Source organism: Ascaphus truei, chromosome 3, assembly GCF_040206685.1.
Source record: "Ascaphus truei isolate aAscTru1 chromosome 3, aAscTru1.hap1, whole genome shotgun sequence".
Classification (NCBI taxonomy): domain Eukaryota; kingdom Metazoa; phylum Chordata; class Amphibia; order Anura; family Ascaphidae; genus Ascaphus; species Ascaphus truei.
In genome coordinates, this window is record NC_134485.1 from 88,254,537 (window position 1) to 88,275,306 (window position 20,770).

The window sequence follows — 20,770 nt, forward strand, 5'->3', positions numbered from 1 at the left end:
TACAATCTATGTTTTTGGTGCCTGAGGCACAGGGAGATAAAGTGACTTGCCCAAGGTCACAAGGAGCCGATAGCGGGAATTGAACCAGACTACCCTACTACAAACTCTCAGTGCCATCATGTCTTTACTCACTGAGCCACTCCCTCTCCCTATGATTAGTAGGTGAAGTGGTGAGAGAGAGGATGAGGGGGAGTGGAGGAGAGCATGAGGATGGGGGGACTGATAGAGAGGATGAGGAGGGGGTTGAGAGAGTATGAGGAGCAGGGCTGAGAGGATGAGGAGATGGGATGATGAGAGGGGTGAGACAGCATGAGGAGGGGAGTGATAGAGAGGACGAGGAGGGGAGTTGAGAGAGGATGAGGCACAGATTTGAGAGGGAGGAGGGGGCTGAGAGGATGAGTAGTGCGGTGATGAGAGAGGATGAGGAGTGGGTAGGTGGGAGAGAGGATGAGAAGGGGAAAAGAGAGGATGATGGGGTGGGGTGTGAGAGAAGATGAGGAGAGTGGAGTGATAGAGAGGATGAGGAGGGGGGTTGAGAGAGTATGAGGAGGGGGTCTGAGAGAGGATAAGGCAGGGGGTTGAGAGGGAGGATGAGAAGGGGGCTGGGAGAGGATGAGGAGGGGGTAGGAGGAGGATGTGGATGAGGGTAGAGAGGAGAGTGGATGAGAGGATGAGGAGGGGGGTTGAGAGGATGAGGAGGGGGCTGAAAGAAATAGTTTAAGGAGGGAGTGCTGAGAGAGGATGAGGAATGAGGGTAAAACATTTTTTTAAAATGCAAAAATTTAATTCGGGGGGGGGGGGGGGGGGTGGGAGTGGTGGGGGGGGGGGTTATGAGGGCAAAAGGATGCTGGTTCACTTTGGGGCACCGAATACCCCTGCACCAGCCCCATAAATTCTGCTTTTCCTACAGATTTAAATGGCAGCTAAACTATAAATCCCCTTATCTGAGTTTAGTTAATATCCCCTTAGTATCCTTTCTCAATTGTTAGAGTGGGTAGACCATCACCCTCAACCTCACTGTTTGTGCAAATCGTAACATGCACGGCCAGTATACCTTAAATTCTGATGGAAAGCCACACAGACATGGACATTTTTCTCTTTTGATATTGCATGGTACACTGCGCTTAGCTATGCATCAACTAATCCCCCTGAGGCATCTCGGAAGCTTTATAAATCCGGTGCTCTGGTGTTATACCATGTAAAAATAATCATATAAATAATAGGGAGATTAATAGAAAACCATCTTATTGTTTGAAATACACTACTAAAGAGACACTTTATTAATACATTATTTTTAAGACTATTCTTTCCATATGTTTAGATTCTGAAACAAAGTTTGTTTTTTCCCATGTGGTCACAGTTTTTCATTTGTATATTTCATGAATATTTTATGCATCATATTCGCTGAAACAGAAAAGTCTTGCAAATTGTTATATCCTTACTTTTTGTTTCTATCAACGTGTGGTACAAAAATCTCATAAAATCTTGGTGTCTAATTATATGACTCTGAAATCTGTGTTGATTTGCTTCTTTATGTCACTAAAACCCGTCACTTCTGAAAGAATCAGTTTTCTGGCTATGCAATCACTTTTCAAATTGTTACTCATCAAAATACCTAAATGATTGTTTTCTAACGACTTGTAAGTGAATTGGTTATATTTTGCATAATGACTTGCTAACTAAAAATATTCATGGACATCCTGTTTTACAGTTTCTAACGTTATTAGCGCATGGGATTAATACAGATTACCCTTGCACTTTGTTGTTAGCCCATGGCTAATCTTTTTTTTTTTTTATATGTTTTGGTTTAAAATGCAGTTATATCACTTTAGTAATATGAAAGTCTGCAGATTTGCTGCTCGGGTTGAGCAAAGTTATGCTGAACAAATGTGCAATGAGTGCTATAGAATATCCTGGATCGTACCATGGTGATTGCTGTTCTTTTGCTATAGTGTTGTATCGATTATTCCTGTGACATGAAACATTGTCATTCCTTCATTTGCTGGGGCTAACGGGATGATAATAGGATTACATTTCTCGAATGCAAAGCCAACTACCAATATTACTTAATGTCTGTGTAAGATTTCTACCATATTCAGTTCTACAAAAAGACTATTAGAATTCGTACAAGTGGTTTCCGCACAGGCAAAACAGTTGCCCGGGGCAGTGGCACAAGATTGTGTGTGCACAGCAAATGCCACGGGAAATGACCAGTGTTAGGGGCAACAACATTTGATGCCAAAAGCCCTAAACATGGGGCAAAAGTTGTTTCGGTTGAAGTACAGATGTGTCCCACATCACGTACCATGAAACTCTATTGGAAGAAAGATTACATCTGCCTGATGTAGGACCTTAATATCTTCATTTGCTGTTTTTAAACTACATATTGTTCAGAAAAAGCTAACAGTATATGTGAAATAAATTCATTTCCATGCAGAGCACATACAGTAATCAACAATATGATTTATAGAAGAGGTGTAAGAGTTTTCCATAAAGCAGCATACCCACCCCATAATGATTTTTCTTTTGCTTGGACCTGTAACCACTCCCCTAGTCCTAAAATATAAGGCTGTTTCTGTCCTGGTAATATTTTAAAAAAATCAATATGGTTGTTTTCATGGTCATCCAATACAAAGCCGCAATAATATTGCAGCTTTCTATTAGCCAGTGGAGTGAAGCCAGTCTTCGCAGCTCTATTATATCCTTTGGACAAGCATTCAGATCTGGAGTATTAAAAGCCATTTTGCTCACGAGGTAGGCTAAAAAAATGCAGTTCAACTCTAAAGACCCCCGTGTTACAATGAAGAAAACGAATACAGCATAGGAAAACAAATGAGAAGCATTAGTGTATGGGACCCAGTACTATTTGGCAAGTATGCACAGTACACTTCTTACATACAAACATATTAACACTACCTTCATGTAATAAAAAACATGAATACATATGTTGGAATAGTCCTGCCCTAGTATTGGCATGCTCCTGATGTTTCACAGTGAAGAAGCGTGGCAAAAATGCAGGACACATCTGTATAAATAAGGCTCAAAGCAACGTCCATTGACAGAGGAGATACAAATGGCATTCCTTTACAAGTGCCTTAAGGAAAATGTGGCACACCATGATGCACATTGGCTGAATTAAGAATTGGCCACAGTGATTAGTTCTGGTCTGCAGTTAATCCACTTAATCAGGGAGGAATGTTGAATTCTTTACTGTTATCCTTAAGCTTTCTCGAAACAAGAAAGAAGGCATAGATCATAAAGTTCATCTCAAAACTGTATATTTTAATACAGATTAAGAAAACCATCGTAGCCCTATTGTAGCAAGGAATACTACTGGTATTCACATGGCTTAATCGGTTTGTCTTTGAAAATAAGTATTTTTCCAGTATTACCTTTCAATGAAAGTGGCGTGCTTTGCTTATTTTATTGCATGAGCGCATTTGTTTAACATCTTTTTTTTTTTTGTTACTGAATGAAAGACAAAAAATGGAATTTGTCTATGCATAGGTGAATAAATACCACACGTGGGCTGATATGTTCCTCTCTGTTGCGGACATATTATACGAGGAAGAACAAAGCCTAAGAATAATTACCGCACTCAGTGTTATTTTTTTTTTACAAGCCTTTAATGTTGCACGTGTTATTAGGTGTTTGTAGGAAAGGCGAGTTTATACAGCTACGAGAAAAGGAGAAAAAAAAAGTGTTCTTTCTCATTCATTAGTTGCTTAGGAAAATAGTCAGAGTAGGTGGGCAAAATCTTTCTCTATGTCCTATTGATTTTCTGTTACATTGTGCGGGGTTTTCCCCCCAGCATTTATGATGACAAAATGAAGGGTTTGCAATAAGATACTAAGTCCACAATTGAGCAATTACAATATATTTCTACATTAAAAAGATGCAAAACCAGGTTTCACATACTATTTATTCGTCTGTATTTTTTTAGCAGGAAATGTATTGCAGGCTCTATGGCGAGGAAGGGGTTACCTTTTTGTTGATATAACCTTATGTTGTAGTCGACTTGAGATATCAGCTATTTTTTTAATAGGATGATACAAAATAGTAGCAGAAGATGATTTTACTTTGTACAGAGTAAAAAAACTGGCACCTCTTTATCCAATGCAATCAGTTCAATGTTCTGTTCTGTAAGGCCGCGCGTATAGTGCCCACGACCGGCGACGCAACGGGTGACGTCACCCGTCACTGCTAGCGAAAGTTATATTTCTCTTTGCGGCGGTGGCACGGGCGTACTGGCATTTGATTGGTTCAGGGTCTGTCACATGAGGCGACAGCCCTTGAAAAATCAAATATTTCCAGCTTCCAAAGTTCTCGACGCGCCGTCGCTCCGTCGCATTGCCGCCGTCGCGCTTACTATAAGCGCACGCGGCGGCGGCAATGTATTGGTTTTTGGGCGACGTCGCGGGCACTATACGCACAGCCTAAGGTAGCATACAGTATGTGTATGAAAAGAGAGGAATTTGAGAAAAGCTGTAGTCACTTAGACATGGAGATAAACTGGAGTAAATATTTGATTTAGAAAAGGTCAGGAGGAAGCATTAGTAATGGAAAGCCCTATTTAAAAGGATAATGTATTTGTTTCCCAGAAATTAAAACAATTTTAAACAAGTTTGGCAGAAATATACTCAATGACAAAAGGCCTTGTGTGCTTTACTTTTAGAATGTATAAAGTGTCTGAATATAAAAGGAAAAAAAAAATCTCCCCTATCCTTTCTTTATATTACTATATTTGTAGTGATTTGTGGATTGGACAAGACATATTGCATAAACATTTTCGTAGCTATTTGAAACAATTACCAAAATAAAAACAAAATGACAGTAACAACATTTGGAATGATCCTTTGTATAAAGTAGAGGGAAAAGGTCTTGTAATAATGAGTACATTTTCCAGATAAAAGACAGGCGCCAAAGCGTGATCTGCGCAATTGCGGCCAAATCAGCGCTACCTGCCATTAAAGTAAATGACAAATATCGCCGATTCGGGCACGATAGCACGATCGCCTGAGTAGCTTAAAGTCTGAATATGTTAGAATGTCATTTATATTGCTATCATGGCCATATTTGAATATCTTTTCCATTATACTTATATTTGAAAGAAACCAAGCGAAATAATATAAAATAATACAATAGGGTCTGCGATTTGGGGAAAAAAAGAATTAACACCTTAATAAATATGGAATAGAGGAGGGCTAAATAATAAATATATTAAATGTGTTCACTATAAAAATTTAATTCAAATCAATGTAATTTCCCTCCCTATTTTGTGTGTGAGACTTTGCTACAAACTACTGACGCACACAGTTTTGATTTAGAGAACAGCTCTTCTAAAACAAATACTCAAATCAGCCACAATATATATATGTTTTAATAAATCTTCAACCTTTTTAGTAACTACCAGACATGACGGATATTCTGCAAATTATTATATCAAGACATTTACATGGCGTCAATAACTATGGCAAAAAAACAAACAAACAATACGAATCACAACCATGAATACAACACATGTAAATGTGGAATAGTGCATTATACTTTAGATATCGATCATTATGATCTGAATGTTTAGATATCCCACAATGCTAATGCAGTGCAGTATTCTGAGTTGTTTGCAAGAAGAACATATCTCTCATACATAATAGACACTTTGCCATGTGCTTATATTGTATTGTATGTCTTTATTTATATAGCGCCATTAATGTACATAGCGCTTCACAGTAGTAATACACGTGACAATCATCAAGAATAAGTACTAAATGTATCAAACTGTTTCATATTAATGGAATGATTGCAAAAGACCTGGTAATGTTTACAAATTAGAAGAGAATATGCATGAGGTTTTCCTTATCAGATACAGATGTAGCAGGACATACTGTCCTCTGTGCTTCCCAGGAGGCCTCCTAGGATTAACTCTGCCAGATTCCATGCTTCTGAATGGGATCCCAAAATGAATACATTTTAGGCCATCTGAAGGGAGAAAATATTGATAATTTTTCAAACAATGGGGAAAATATTGATAATCACATTTCAGATGAACTGAGCAGCCGTCTGCAACCGTCTCTCTACCTCTCCGCCTGGATCTCTGTCCCTGCAGCGCTGAAGGTAAGAGATGCAGGGCTGTACTGTAATTCCGTCTCTCTGGATGAACTAGATACCCTTATATGAGGGGGCGTTATATGGCCATATTTGGTCATCTACATGAAGGGGGCTGGACAGATGTAGATGATGTAAATGACAAAATATGTTTATATTGCCTCCCGCTCATGATGTAGAGCCCCATATTCGGACATTTACATCATCCAAGGGGAAGAAATAACAGTACAGCCCTGCATCTCTTACCTTCTGTACTGCAGGGACACGGATCCAGAAGGACAGATGGAGAGATGGATGTAGATGGCTGCGCAGCTCATCTAGAAGGTGAACATCAGTATTTTCTCCCTGTAGGTGTCTCATTCAAGTGAAGGATTAACACTGCGGGTTTCATTCAAAAGCACGGACCCCTGCAGCATGAATCCTTCTGGCCACAAACTTGCCGTCCTTGTGGAGGCAGTCGGGCTCCGTTTTTTCACATTTAAGCCTGGCTACATCTGCGTGGATGTATTAACTTGCACTTAACTTAAGATTTGTTCACATAAGCCGTAGCACGTATTCTCTGCATCCATACTTATATGTAGAGTTGATGCAGTAATTAAAATGTATCCTTACTGTAGCTCGTATTTGGTGGCACTACCTAAAAAAATAGGATGTTGGTAAAAATATGGTGCCTACAATATTAACACATAGTTTTCCTATTGGCTCTTTGAAGTCAAGAATGTGCAAAGCTCACCAATTAATTGCTAAAGCATATGCTTAGGAACATTCATTGAGTTATTGAACTTGTCAAAACTGGTTGTCGCTGGATCCATTACTCACATCTCTATTACCATTCCAAAGCAATACATTTTTCCATGTATTCTGTGACTACTTACAGATATAACGCTTTATTTGACCTATTTATTACACAAAACGTTGCATTATAATGCTTAATATCAGAGTTTCCATGCGATTCAATGGCAGTGATAACGCAGAATATCACACAATATCCCACCATAACATAAACAGGCGACGTACAAATTAAATGGGGATGAATTAGGGGAATCCTTGATGGAGAAGGATTTAGGAGTGCTTGTAGACAGAAGGCTTAGCAGTAGTGCCCAAAGTTATGCAGTAGCTGCAAAGGCAAACAAGATCTTATCTTGCATTACACAGGCAATGGATGTAAGGGAAGTAAACATAATTATGCCCTTTACAAAGCATTAGTAAGACCACACCTTGAGTATGGAGTACAATTTTGGGCACCACTCCTTAGAAAAGACATTCTGGAACTAGATAGAGTGCAGAGAAGAGCCAGCAGATGAATAAAGGGGATGGACAATCTATCTTATGAGGAGAGGCTAGCTAAATTAGATTTATTTACATTAGAAAATAAGCATCTAAGAGGGGATATGATAATCGTATACAAATAAATTTGGGGACAGTACAAGGAACTTTCAAAAGAACTATTCACACCAAGGGCAGTACAAAGGACTCGGGGGAATACCTTTAGGTGGGAGGAAAGGAGATTTCACCAGCAACAAAGGAAAGGATTCTTTACAGTAAGGGCAGTTAAAATGCGGAATGAATTACCCATGGAGACTGTGATGGCACATACAGTAGATTTGTACAAAAAAAGGCTGGACATCTTTTTAGAAAGGAAATGTATACAGGGATATACCAAATAAGTATACATGGGAAGGAAGTTGATCGAGGGAGTAATCTGATTGCCAATTCTTGGAGTCAGGAAGGAATTAATGTTTCCCCTTATGAGAGATTATTAGATGCTATTTCATTGTTTTTTTTTTGTATGCCTTCTTATAGATCAATATACAGTAAGTATTATCTGTCGTCTAAATTTAGCATAGGTTGAACTTGATGGACGCATGTCTTTTTTCAACCTCATCTTCTATGTAACTATGTAACATGCCAGTGGGAGCAATACCCCTTGTTACATCTATATATTATTTATGTATACAAATGTATTTATAAAAAGGTTTTACCAGGAAGTAATACATTGAGAGTTACCTCTCGTTTTCAAGTATGTCCTGGACACAGAGTTATAACAACAGATGGTTACATTAAAAGAACAGAGGTTATGCAGTCAATTCATAGACATTTCATGTACAGATAGATAGACAGATATTATGGTAAGTAATACTTACATTAACACTAAATATTAGGGTTTCTATATAAAACTATATGTATTTTTATCCTGCCTACAGGATTACATAATTGAACTATATCCAATGCATATAATATAATTCAAAAGAGTAAAAACATCATATATATTTATGATATTTAAAATCCCTGCACAGATTATTTGAAGCCTTAAAAGTGAGGTACAAATGAATAGAATAATGTCACCATTATTTTGTATGAATTAATATAAATTATTTATATCATTCAGTCATCTGTATATACAATACCAGCTATATCATAAGGGCACTGAAAAGTTTAAGGCACTGAAAAAATTAAGGGCCTTAAAAGTTTTAGGACCTTAAACTATATCAGCCAAGGGGACTGTTTGGGCTGTTTTTGGTTTAAAATTCCCATTGAAGTCCATGGGTATTTTGGGCATATGTTGAATAACCCCTTACATTTGAATCTTTTTAAAGATGTTAAGGGGTTAAAGAAATGATAGTATCTGGATACAAAATGTCAACTTTTTTTTGTTATCTTAACGTCTGTGAAATCCTAATTGCTTAAAACACACAGAGTACCTTGTTCTTGGCTTATCGAAAGCCAGGTGAAATATTTTCCTATGTTTTTTCATGACTGGGAACAAAGAGGGCAAGAATGAACGAGGAAACGGAATGGCGGTCTTACAGCTTCCTGCAGCAAACTTCTCACCAATAGTCAGCAGATTCAGTATGTCAGCAAATAGGCCGACGACCTTACGAACACCTGTGCCATCAACAAAATATTAGGGACATTTGAATACATCTTACATATTTCCATCTGGTCAATATTTCGTCATTCTACTTTTCCAGCTAACTTTTTCAGTAGTGATGGAAATAATTAACATACAGTAGATGCTGTAACTGAGGCAGCTGCTGCACATATCATTTCAGTTAACTTCTAAATTGGTCTTTCACTCTCCTATCAAATACCATGTGTGCTACATATACCGGCCGTTTAGGTTTTCTTTATCTTACTAATCCATCTGATCTCCTTTGATATGATTTACGGTAGCACATTTAAGGGCATCTCTGAATTCATACTTTCCTCCCTAAACTGCAATCCGGCGCTCAACACGAATGCCAGTGAATAATGCGTTACTTTCTAGATACACAGAGTTTGTTGTACAAATTGGGATACAGTGCTCATCGAACAGCTGACATGTATTTTAAGTGATGAAGTGCAAACTTTTAATAAGGTGTGGGAACTTTTATGCAAATAGTTGTCGATAACAAGATGATCTATAATGCAAGGTGTCCTATCTCAATATTTATATAAAACATAAATAATGATGGCCCCTTATATACTAAGCAGTGGTATTTCACAAGACACTTTTCCCAACATGGTTTAATAATTATCAGCCTTTACGAACCATTAATGGCCCTTTCAGCTGGGAAGGCGTCTTATGGAGTAGCACGTCTTAGTAAATATGGTCCAACCTCTTTTGTACTCTTTCCTTTTGAATCTTTATAAGAAAGCCAGTTGCACGGATAGGTTGTTGAATTATTTTTGCCCGCTATATAAGACTGCGCCTTTAAAAGTGATGGTAGCAGTGGCGTAGCAAGAAATGTGCGGGTCCCCGGGCAAAAAAAAAATGTCAGGGCCCCGTTAATATTAATACGGACTGCAATTTTTTTCTCCCTCCCCTTTCTCTCCCTGATCCTCTGTCTCATCTCTCCCCATCTTTCCTCCTCATCTCTCCCCTTTCTCATCATCTCTCCCCTCCTACCTATACATAATATAAAATACACCCCCCTCCCAATACATAATAAAAAATACACCCCCCTCCCCAATACATAATAAAAAAATATACCCCCTCCCCAATACATAATAAAAATACACCCCGCTCTCCAATACATAATAAATACCCCCCTCCCCAATACATAATAAATACATCCCCTCTCCCCAATACATAACAAAGACCCCCCTCCCCAATACATAATAAATACCCCCCTCCCCAATACATAATAATTACACCCCCCTCCCCAACACATAATAAATACACTCCCCCTCCCCACTACATAATAAAAATACACACACTCCAATACATAATAAATACACCCCCCCCCAATACATAATAAATACACTCCCCCTCCCCACTACATAATAAAAATACACACACACTCCAATACATAATAAATACACCACCTCCACAATACATAATAAATATACCCCCCTCCACAATACACAATAAATACACCCCCCTCCCCAATACATAATAAAAATACACCAACCCTCCCCACTAAATAATAAAAATACACCCCCTCCCCACTACATAATAAAAATACACACACACCCCAATACATAATAAATATACCCCCTCCCCAATACACAATAGATACACACTTTCTCTCCAATACATAATAAATACACCCCCCCCTCCCAATACATAATAAATACACGCCCCACCCCCAATACATAATTAATTCCACGACTTAGCTTGGTCTCAGGCCGGGACCCGGTGGGACAGACCGGGACCCGGTGGTATCTGGCGGGTCGGCGGCTGCACTAAGCAGCTCTCCCCTGCTGCAGGCTTCTCTCCCTCACACTCTGCCCCACGCGGAGCTTCCGACATCATTGCGTTCTGGCCCGCTGACTCCAGCGCGCCAGTGTGGGACAGAGTGTGAGGGAGAGAAACCTGCAGCACGGGATAGCTGGGCCCAACGGCAACTCCTTTGTGAAGCCGCCGGTCCGCCAGCCACCATGGGTCCCAGTCTGTCCCCCAGTCAGCCGCCGCATACCAGGGGGAGAGCAGGCCCCCCAAGAGCACGGGCCCCTGGGCTATAGCTTCGCCCCTGGATGGTAGTTTGCCAGATGTGGCACATAGATATTGTTTTGTCCCATGCTTTAGCTCACATCACCACTCAACAGCTGGGTTCCCAATATTTTTTTTGCATTTGCTGTTTAGGGTGTGGAATTCATTTGGATAAGTTAGTGGTGGTCAGAGTCTATATTTATAGAAAGGCACCAATGGCTTTTTTTTGTATACTCTCTTGCTCTGTAAGTAGAATAAGCTTTGGAAGATTTTGAAAATGTGTATTTATACTCCACTTTGGTTTGTACAGTTACAGGTTACATTTCATGTATGTGTGAATATGTTGTGGTGGAAGAGCCCTGAAACCTCTTACTTTAATGTATTCATATTATTTGCTCTAACTGTATTATTATTGTTATTTTTACTTAGAAGGCACAGACATTCACAGCACATTACAAAAGGGGAAGGGAACAACTTGTGTAATTTACAAAATCCTACAGAATTAATACTTAGTAACATACTGTATAGGATAGTTTGTATGTGACCATGAACAGCCCTGGCTACCTGCTCCTCTGCATTATATTAAACTTGAAGCCATGTTAACATGTTCATGTTTTGCTTTTTAATGCAGATTCAAGCTTAGGACTCTACCATGTTCAGTGGTTTCCAGAATCTTGTACATACAATGAAACTAAAGGACCAGAGAAGGCAGTAACACAAGTAAGTTATGTTGTACCACTAGATATAGCTGAAAAGTCTTCCATCTTTGAAATATGAATGGCTATTCTATACTTTTTTTGTGAAATAGACATTCTTGCTCTCTCATAGATATAATTTGAAGGAGCTTTTGTTGTTAAGTCCTCAATATGTTTAACTCATTACACAGAATTCCAATTCATTTATATAAAATAGCAAGTTAAAAAAATGAACAACGTAATGAAATTAGGTCATCTTATTGTTTTGTTAAAAATAATGTAACATACTTTGTATACATGGAATACCTTTTTGTCCAATTAAACCATGCTGAAAATAAATTCACACTCCCTTATTTAAAATAGTTGCAATGGTATTGGATATATTGTCATACAGTATGTATTGAGTTTGGTTTAGTTATTCAATCATATAAATGCTACAGTAGCTATATATATAGACATATCTATATATACATACACCTTCCCTAATAACCCAATACTTACTATGACAAAACACTTATACTGTATTGGAATACAAAAGACAAATCCTTATGTTTTGTTGGTTTTTTAAATGTCTGATCTTGCTGTATGGAGAACTCCAATTTCTTTGATAATTATATTACCTTTTAGGAATCTATACCCACAAAGATCATTTACATAGTTGAAGTGCTTTTCTTTTGGTTAATAATATGTGTTAGTACATTTCAGGCATCTGCCAATGTTGGCTACTATTATATGACCTCTAAAGAGTGGAGGTTTGGGTGACGAAGTTTCTAAAGATGATGTACTTTTTCCCTGTATAGAATCTGGATGATCAAAATGGGATACAATTTGCTTACAATGCAAGTAATGTACCTTTGAAGCAGCAAAACATGGAGAATCTTATGTTTTTAATTTATTTAAAAAATAAATGAGTTCTATAGTATTAAATAAGTGATTATATTTTTTGTTGTTTTTAATTCAACTCAATTCCATTTTTAATGAGTTTTATAGCATCCTTTGATATCTATTGTAGATTTTAGCCCACCTCCCAAGCAGTGCAAGATCTTTGTAAGGCTGCACTTATAGTGCCGGTTGCAAGAAATCAAATGCATTGTCGCCGCCGCGTGTGCTTATAGTAAGCGCGACGGCGGAAAAGCGACGGGGTGACGCGATTTTTGGTCTCCGAAATTGTTTGATTTTTCAGGGGCTGTCGTCTGATGTGACAGCCACTGAACCAATCAGGAGCCTGGTCCCCACGCCGCTGCCGCAAAGCGAAATACAACTTTCACTTGCGGCGATGGCAACGGGTGATGTCACGCGTCGCTGTCGCCGGCACTATAGGCGCGGCCTAACACTTTCCGGTTTGGGATAATGCGTTGCCAATGTACCCAGCAGTTTGAGCTGTAAACTACAAGAATAGATAATGTTACCTTACTAATATAAGGATACATTGTAGCTGATGAGTTACACTGACTGAAGGATTGATTGAAACTGAAAGGTAGCCATTATGTTAGGCACACAATCCGGATTTTTACAGATTTATAACAGGAGTGCCAAACATTTGCCAGCTTAGGTAAGACTGCAGAATCATACATTGCCACATGTTTTACATATAAAAATAAGACAAAAAAAGGGGGCGGGGGTGGAAGAATTGTAGTATTGCTGCTTGAACAACTGTGTCCTGTTGTAAAGTCAAGCTGGGTCATATGCTACTTGCTGAGAGGCCTCACCAGCTATTAGATTTTGGTTGTATCTATTCCTATTACAATGAGATACTAAACAGCATATTCACATTGTTGCCCTTTTCCTCTATAGTATGTCTGCTACAAATCACCTAGTTGAATGTAGCAATTTTGTACCTTGGTAGTTAAATTACCATATATTCCAAAACAATTATGAGCCAAATAACAAAATCTTCTCCTGTGCTTCCAGTGTGCCGCCTCTGATTACTTTTACTGCTCACCTAACACTTCTTCTCACATTAAACTTCCAATGTCTAGCCCCAATAGCTTTAAATCTATCCACCCTCCAACATTCATTACCACCACCTTTATTGAATTCACGTAAATTTACATTTCCAAATTAAGTTGGCATCTCCAAGGTCATAAGCGAATTCTCTTATAGAAGCTAAATTATGCCACAACGTTTATTATCATGTTAGTATGTAGCTACATGTATAATTTCACATTCAAGAAATGCTCTTAGTCTCTTGATTGAAAAAAAAAAAAAAACACACTTGATAAGATATTGAAATACACCTCAAACGTTGTTTGCCGACATTAGTTAGGTGCAGCTGAGATAACACAGTAAAACATTTCCAAGTCTACTGTTATATCTTTGCAATGACTTTCCTTTATATTGGAGTACAATAGCATTATCAAAAGCAGATTTGAAAGTGGAAATGTACAGTTGTCTCTAGAAACACACCCTTTTTTGACTGCATTTCTTTAAAGGAGTTGCTCAATGTAGTCTAAGCTGGTCTTTCATACTGGCTTATGTCTGCTTTCTCACATGGTTTGTTTGGATTAACATTTACATTCACACCGTGTTATACTATCTATCATCATCATGTCAGGGGAATTTTTGTCTTCTGTTAGAAGTGGACCGCTTTGATGCAACATAACTCAGGTGGTTCATAATGCATGGCTAAGATATCCACCAATATTATTTAATTTTAGTAACCACCCGTAGTATAAACACGACTTCTCTGTTTACAGTCCATTGTGTCACAATGTTCTATTAATAACAACTGAAGGCTTTGCTTTACAAGCATTACAAATCATTTCAATGTGTAATATTTATGCAGCATTATTTGGCATTGGAAAGGTTTTGGAACCCTCTGACACGGCTTTAATACTAATCCCAAAGATCTCCTTAGTAACTATCTGATTGAAGAGTAACGTGAATCCATAACACAGTTTTATATAGACTGGTTGTGACACAGGTTTGAAAAGAGAGAATAAAAAAATCTCAAGGTGTTTACCACCTGTGTAAATGATCTCAAATATACACTACGCAAATATACACAAACAACAGACCTAGGGGCCTATGCAGAGAGCAGCGCTATTTCGAAATTCGCCATTTTTTGGAGAAAATCGCGCAGAAAGCAGCAGAAAATGGCGAGTTCCGAAAAACGCGCCAATTTTTCTTTTCTATTTGTAAAACTCGCCTCGCGGCTGGCGAGAACCTCAATCTCGCCAGTTTAAAAAATATCCGTATGCAGAGAGGCGCGAACGGCATCTAGCGGCTGTTCGCGCCAATAAAATGGCGCGATTGTCTCCGTTTTGCCTCGCCAAAAAAAACTGCCGCTCGCGGCCATTGCAAAGGGGAAAAAAAAGGCGCGAATTTGTTTTAACACATTTCTGAAGCGCGCATCTCGCCAATTTAAACTCGCCACACGCATCCATGTTAAACATAGCAGAATTCGCACTTTTCTGCATATGGAGATTAAAACTCTCCAAAAAAGCTACTTTTTAATAAATTTGCCAATTTTAAAATTCGCTGCTCTCTGCATAGGCCCCAATGTGTTCTATTATTATATCACGTGTATTACTGCTGTGAAGAACTATGTCCAGGCATACCCCAGTTTAAGGACACTCACTTTAAGTACACTCGCGAGTAAGGACATATTGCCCAATAGGCAAACGGCAGCTCGCGCATGCGCCTGTCAGCACGTCCTGAACAGCAATACCTTCTCCCTACCTGTACCGAAGCTGTGCGCAAGCGGGGAGACTACAGAGCCTTTTACAAATGCGTTATTTATATCACTTATGCATGCACGTATATGATGATTGCAGTACAGTACATGCATCAATAAGTGGAAAAAAGTTAGTGCTTCACTTTAAGTACATTTTCGCTTTACATACATGCTCTGGACCCATTGCTTACGTTAATGTGGGGTATGCCTGTACCTGGATGTCACTATATATATATAAAATATATATATACACACATATATACACATACATATCAAAGTAAGTCTAAACAAATAGGAAGTATAATTTAAAAAAGCAAATAGCAAATAACATTCCCCTTAACATTACTTAATGTAATACATTATACATGTTTAAAGTGTGCGTTTCATATGGACAGTATACCCTACATGCCCCATGTACATAAAAGAAAATGACCATGTGTATGCAAGTTCATATGTGATGCTTAAAGCTTGGCCCCCCGCAGACGCACTTACCTGAATGCCCTCCTACTGTCTCTGTACGTTCTTCCTACATACCAATTAGATTGTAAGCTCCCCAGAGCAGGGACTACTCTTCCGAAATGTTACTTTTATGTCTGAAGCACTTATTCCCATGACCTGTTATTTGTATTATTTGTTATTTATATGATTGTCACGTGTATTACTAATGTGAAGCGCTATGTACACTAATGGCGCTATATAAATAAAGACATACATACATACATGGTTAATATACTATAATTCTACTTGGGTATTGTGTAGCCAAATGAACTGAAGACACCTTCACTCTCACACTTCAATTTGGAATTTGCCTTAATGCATGTTTAAAATGCAAATTACATTTCTACATTGGTGTAGGTAGCACAAATGTAGAGGGAGCTTAGGGACATTGAAATCAATAGTACATAAAGGCATTGAATGCTGCTGATCAATTCTTTGCTCAAAGCTGCAACCTTACAAAATATGTATGCTCTTTTCCCCATTTTTACAAAGGCATTAGAACTATGGAGTCTCCCCTGTTATAGAGTCAAATACAGAATTGTTACTGCAGTATGTACTTAACCACAGAACGCACCTTATATAAGTTCAAAAACATACACACTACGTTAAACATAATATTACAGTATATCAGTATTTCCAGTATATTATTGTTCTGCACTGTTTAGATTATTTATAAATTATTATTTATATACGCTTTTTTTTATAGAGATGTGCCCACTTTTGGCTGAGGTACGCAAGCCAGAGAAAATTTGATGTTTGGGGGGGGGAAATGTTTTAGTGAGTTTGCAACCGAACAGAAAACTGCCAAGGATTAGAAGTACACATGCAGGTCACATGACCCTTTATGTACTGTATAGCTACTTTTGCTAAATGGTGGAAAAAGTGGTGCAATTCTGGCAAACTCTGAACATTTTGAGCACTGTGATTATTTGCAGAAATTCAGCAAAAACTCAAAGTCATAGACTTTTGCAAAAAACAAAACTGTTGTAAAGCACATTTGAAGACATTCACACATCATCATTTATGATTATTTATATTAATGTTACACTTTGTTATTGTTAATTAAATATAATCTCTGTACTTTCATAATGTATATTGTATTTTGTGTGTTTCTTACACAGGATCACTATATAATACTATCAGCTCTAATGTTTTCCTGCAAATACAAAGTAACAATCCACCCGGCAAGATCCAAAGGCCATTTAAAGGCAGAAAGTATTTTTTTCATTACTCCTCCCTGTTCGGCACTGAAAGGGAAACACCACAAACACATCAACTGCCCAACTGAAGGAGGTACGTAAGAGAAAGTTGGGACATACCTTTGATTACAGCAGGGGTGCGCAATCTTTCTGCGCTGCGCCCCCTCACAACTGCCTGGCAGCCCCTGTGCTCGTGCCTCCCCCACTTACCTAAGATCCAGGGTCAAATGATATGCAGGGCCATGTGACGTTACATCACGTGACACGCAGCGTCGGTTGACGCGCGTTGTCTTGGCGACGCGTCACGTTGCCTGAACCCGCGTGTCATTTGGCGCCGCGTTACTGAAGACAAGGTAGATGACACTGCAGAGGCCTCACCCGATCCCCCCGGCATTACATTTAAATGTCTTGGGGAAGAGCCCACCCCACTTTGCGCACCCCTGGGTTACAGAACGTGCTAATAATCTTTTTAGGCATGTATTCAATAAGCTGTGGAGCTGCTTTCCTAGTGCTGGAAAATAGATAATTTCTATTCAAATGAATGGGACTGGAATATTATCCAGTACAAGGAAGCTGGTTGTAAAGGGGCTTGATACGTAACACATTTACAGTGGTGAAACAGACGATAAGGTTTCATGTTTTTTTGTTTGATATTTCAATTACAAAATAACTAAACACAAAGGGAGCCCAGAGCTACTTCCAATATGACAAAAATACACAGTGAAATACATATATATATATATATACAAAAACACAGAAAAAACAGGTGCACTCATAGCGTAAAATTGTATAACAATAAATTTATGGATTAAGGGATAAAAATACACACTCACAAACAGAGCTGAATAAAAAGCATTTTTGAGTACAACTCAGCCCGTTCAGACGCAGGAACCCAAGGAGGAGGACTTCGGTGTGATGTCCGCGGTGTGTCTTGCCACAATAGCCCCTCTATGTCCCAGCAGGGACCGAAAGCCACGAGGGACACCGCCTTCCCCTTGCTCCGGCGCTACACAGAGCATACACAGAATCAAATCTCGCGTGAGCTCGATGACGTCAGCGAGGTTTCAGCCAGAGAGAGTTCACAGTGTAAACAGGAACTTGAATGTCTGAATTTCTGGTAGCAAAATGCTAGCAACGCAGCAAAAGTGCAATATATACAGATGAGTGTCAGTATAAAATATTCAAACTGGACAGTAGGCTCAACAGCAATCTCTTTGAGGAATCTCTTTGAGATTGCTGTGGAGCCTACTATCACAACTGGACTAACACGGCTATTTCCATTTGATATATATATCTCTTGAAAAAAGGGTCATTTAGTTTAACCCTTTGGCCAAAGCATTATAAGCTTGCGAGGCACTTTAAGGTATGACCAAATATCGCAGGTCCTAACACTAACTGATTAAAATTCTTATTTACCTGTTTAATTACAGGAAGAATGATCTGTATTGGATCTTTATTGGATCTGTCACAACCAGTTGCATGAAAAGACCTGTGCATATGGAAAGTGGGGAGTGGCGAGCTTAAAACCTGGGGAGGAGGGCCACTAACCTCCAAAACAGCTGAGACCAGCTGGACAAAGTTAATAAACACACAGATACCCAGAAATCTCATATAATCCCCCAAAATTACCACAAATAAATAAAATATAAAATAATAAATAAATAAATATATATATTAGCACTCCCTGAGGAAGGTCCTTTCTGGACCGAAACGTTGGCTTGATCTGTGCGGATGTATTGTCTTTAATACAATATATTTACCATATTGCTTTGAGTGCTGCTTCTTTGTTTTCTTGCCTGGGAAAGCATTGGTTCATATACTATTGATTATGTAGCATGGACCTTGAATTGTGTTGTTTGCTTGGAGTGCCAGCTGCGCTGAACGCGGTTCACTGTTCTCTCTCTCTCTCTCTCTCTCTCTCTCTCTCTCTCTCTCTCTCTCTCTCTCATATATATATTTATATATATATATATATATATATATATATATAAAAATAAAAGAAGAAAAAAAGCGCCAAATCCTAGTGCATTACTGTGCAAAATCGATATATTTAATTCCCAAAAATCTCAATAAAAATGAACTCACAAACATAGAACAATTAAAAGGATGTTATGAGATATACTCATGCTCCTAGGACCAGGAAACGCTGCTTCGCTGCTGTATTCACTCCGTGACACCACTGGATCAGAATGCTGCCTCCGTTGTTCACCGCCTGCAGGAACTGATACACACTAACAGATGCTCTTTGGTTCCCACCGGGGACGGTAAATGCCGCGGACCAGCGGATGACCTCACGAAAATCGTGCTGGATACCGGACCAGTAAAGATCCCAAGCAGTTCTGTAGCAAGCGTTTGTGAAGGTCCACTGCACACCTTCCCTACGCGTTTCATCAGATTAACTGACTTCTTCAGGGGATGAGCCCGTCCCCGGTGGGAACCAAAGAGCATCTGTTGGTGTGTATCCGGTGAAAGATCATCGCGGAGTGCCTGATACGTCAGTTCCTGCAGGCGGTGAACAACGAAGGCAGCATTCTGATCCAGTGGTGTCACGGAGTGAATACAGCAGCGAAGCAGCGTTTCCTGGTCCTAGGAGCATGAGTATATCTCATAACATGCTTTTAATTGTTCTATGTTTGTGAGTTCATTTTTATTGAGATTTTTGGGAATTAAATATATCGATTTTCACAGTAATGCACTAGGATTTGGCGCTTTTTTCTTCTTTTATTTTTCTATGCAGGTGGAGAGGGAGGTCGTTGTACCCTTTTAAAGAAGCTGCCTGTTTTTCCTGTTAGTGCTACATTTACTCCCCAATTATTGGACACAATTGTTTGGACTCTATAGGACTATCTGCATTGAGCAGACAAAGGAAAGTTCACAGCACTACATATTTATTTTTATGTTTATTTGCATTTTTTTAGCTGTTTTTTATTAGACATTGAATTACATGCATTTTTGGTATATATTCATTTTTTAAGGTTATATTTTATTTATTTTATATTTACAATTTATATTCATTTATTATCTAGTACCATCTATTTCTGGCTATTCAGACACTAGCGCAGACCTCTATTGTACATAATATATATATATATATATATATATATATATATATATATATATATATATATATATATATATATATATATATAGTTGTGACAGATCCAATGCAGATCGTTCTTCCTGTAATTATACAGGTAAATAAGAATTTTAATCAGTTAGGGTTAGGTTTTTTTGGGGGTTTATATGAGCTTACTGGGTATCTATGTGTATATTACAATTACAGGCACAACAGTTAAAACTGTCTTAAACAAAACCTATTGCCGGTGGCACATTGGTTACATTTAATTATATTTTTATGCAAAATACAGGGTACTAAATTTTTTGCCCTACATTTGGAGATATGAAAACTTTTGTGGGCTAACTACCTGACTTAAATTTGGGAAACGTAAACATTGTAAACAAAAGAAGGACGATCTTCTTTCATGTATTTTAAGTGTACATTAATAAAAAGGAAATATGAATTTATATTGTTGAGATATGTTTGGATATACATTATTGTACACCCTTACTTTATACCAGGGGTGGGGAACCTTTTTTCTGCCAAGGGCCATTTTGATATTTATAAAATCATTCGAGGGCCATCCAAAATGATGAACTTAAAAATTAGCCTGCTGTATTTGGT

At 38.5% G+C, this 20,770-nt stretch overlaps 1 protein-coding gene across 1 annotated transcript in view; it reads left to right on the plus strand.

The window, feature by feature from the left end:
* The window catches only part of ANOS1 (anosmin 1), a 208,049-nt gene that overhangs the window by 168,701 nt on the left and 18,578 nt on the right, over nt 1-20,770 (plus strand). The window contains exons 10-11 of the mRNA XM_075594558.1: nt 11,652-11,740; nt 17,011-17,182. Coding sequence (XP_075450673.1) covers nt 11,652-11,740; nt 17,011-17,182 — 261 coding nt within the window. The remainder of the gene's footprint in view (nt 1-11,651; nt 11,741-17,010; nt 17,183-20,770) is intronic.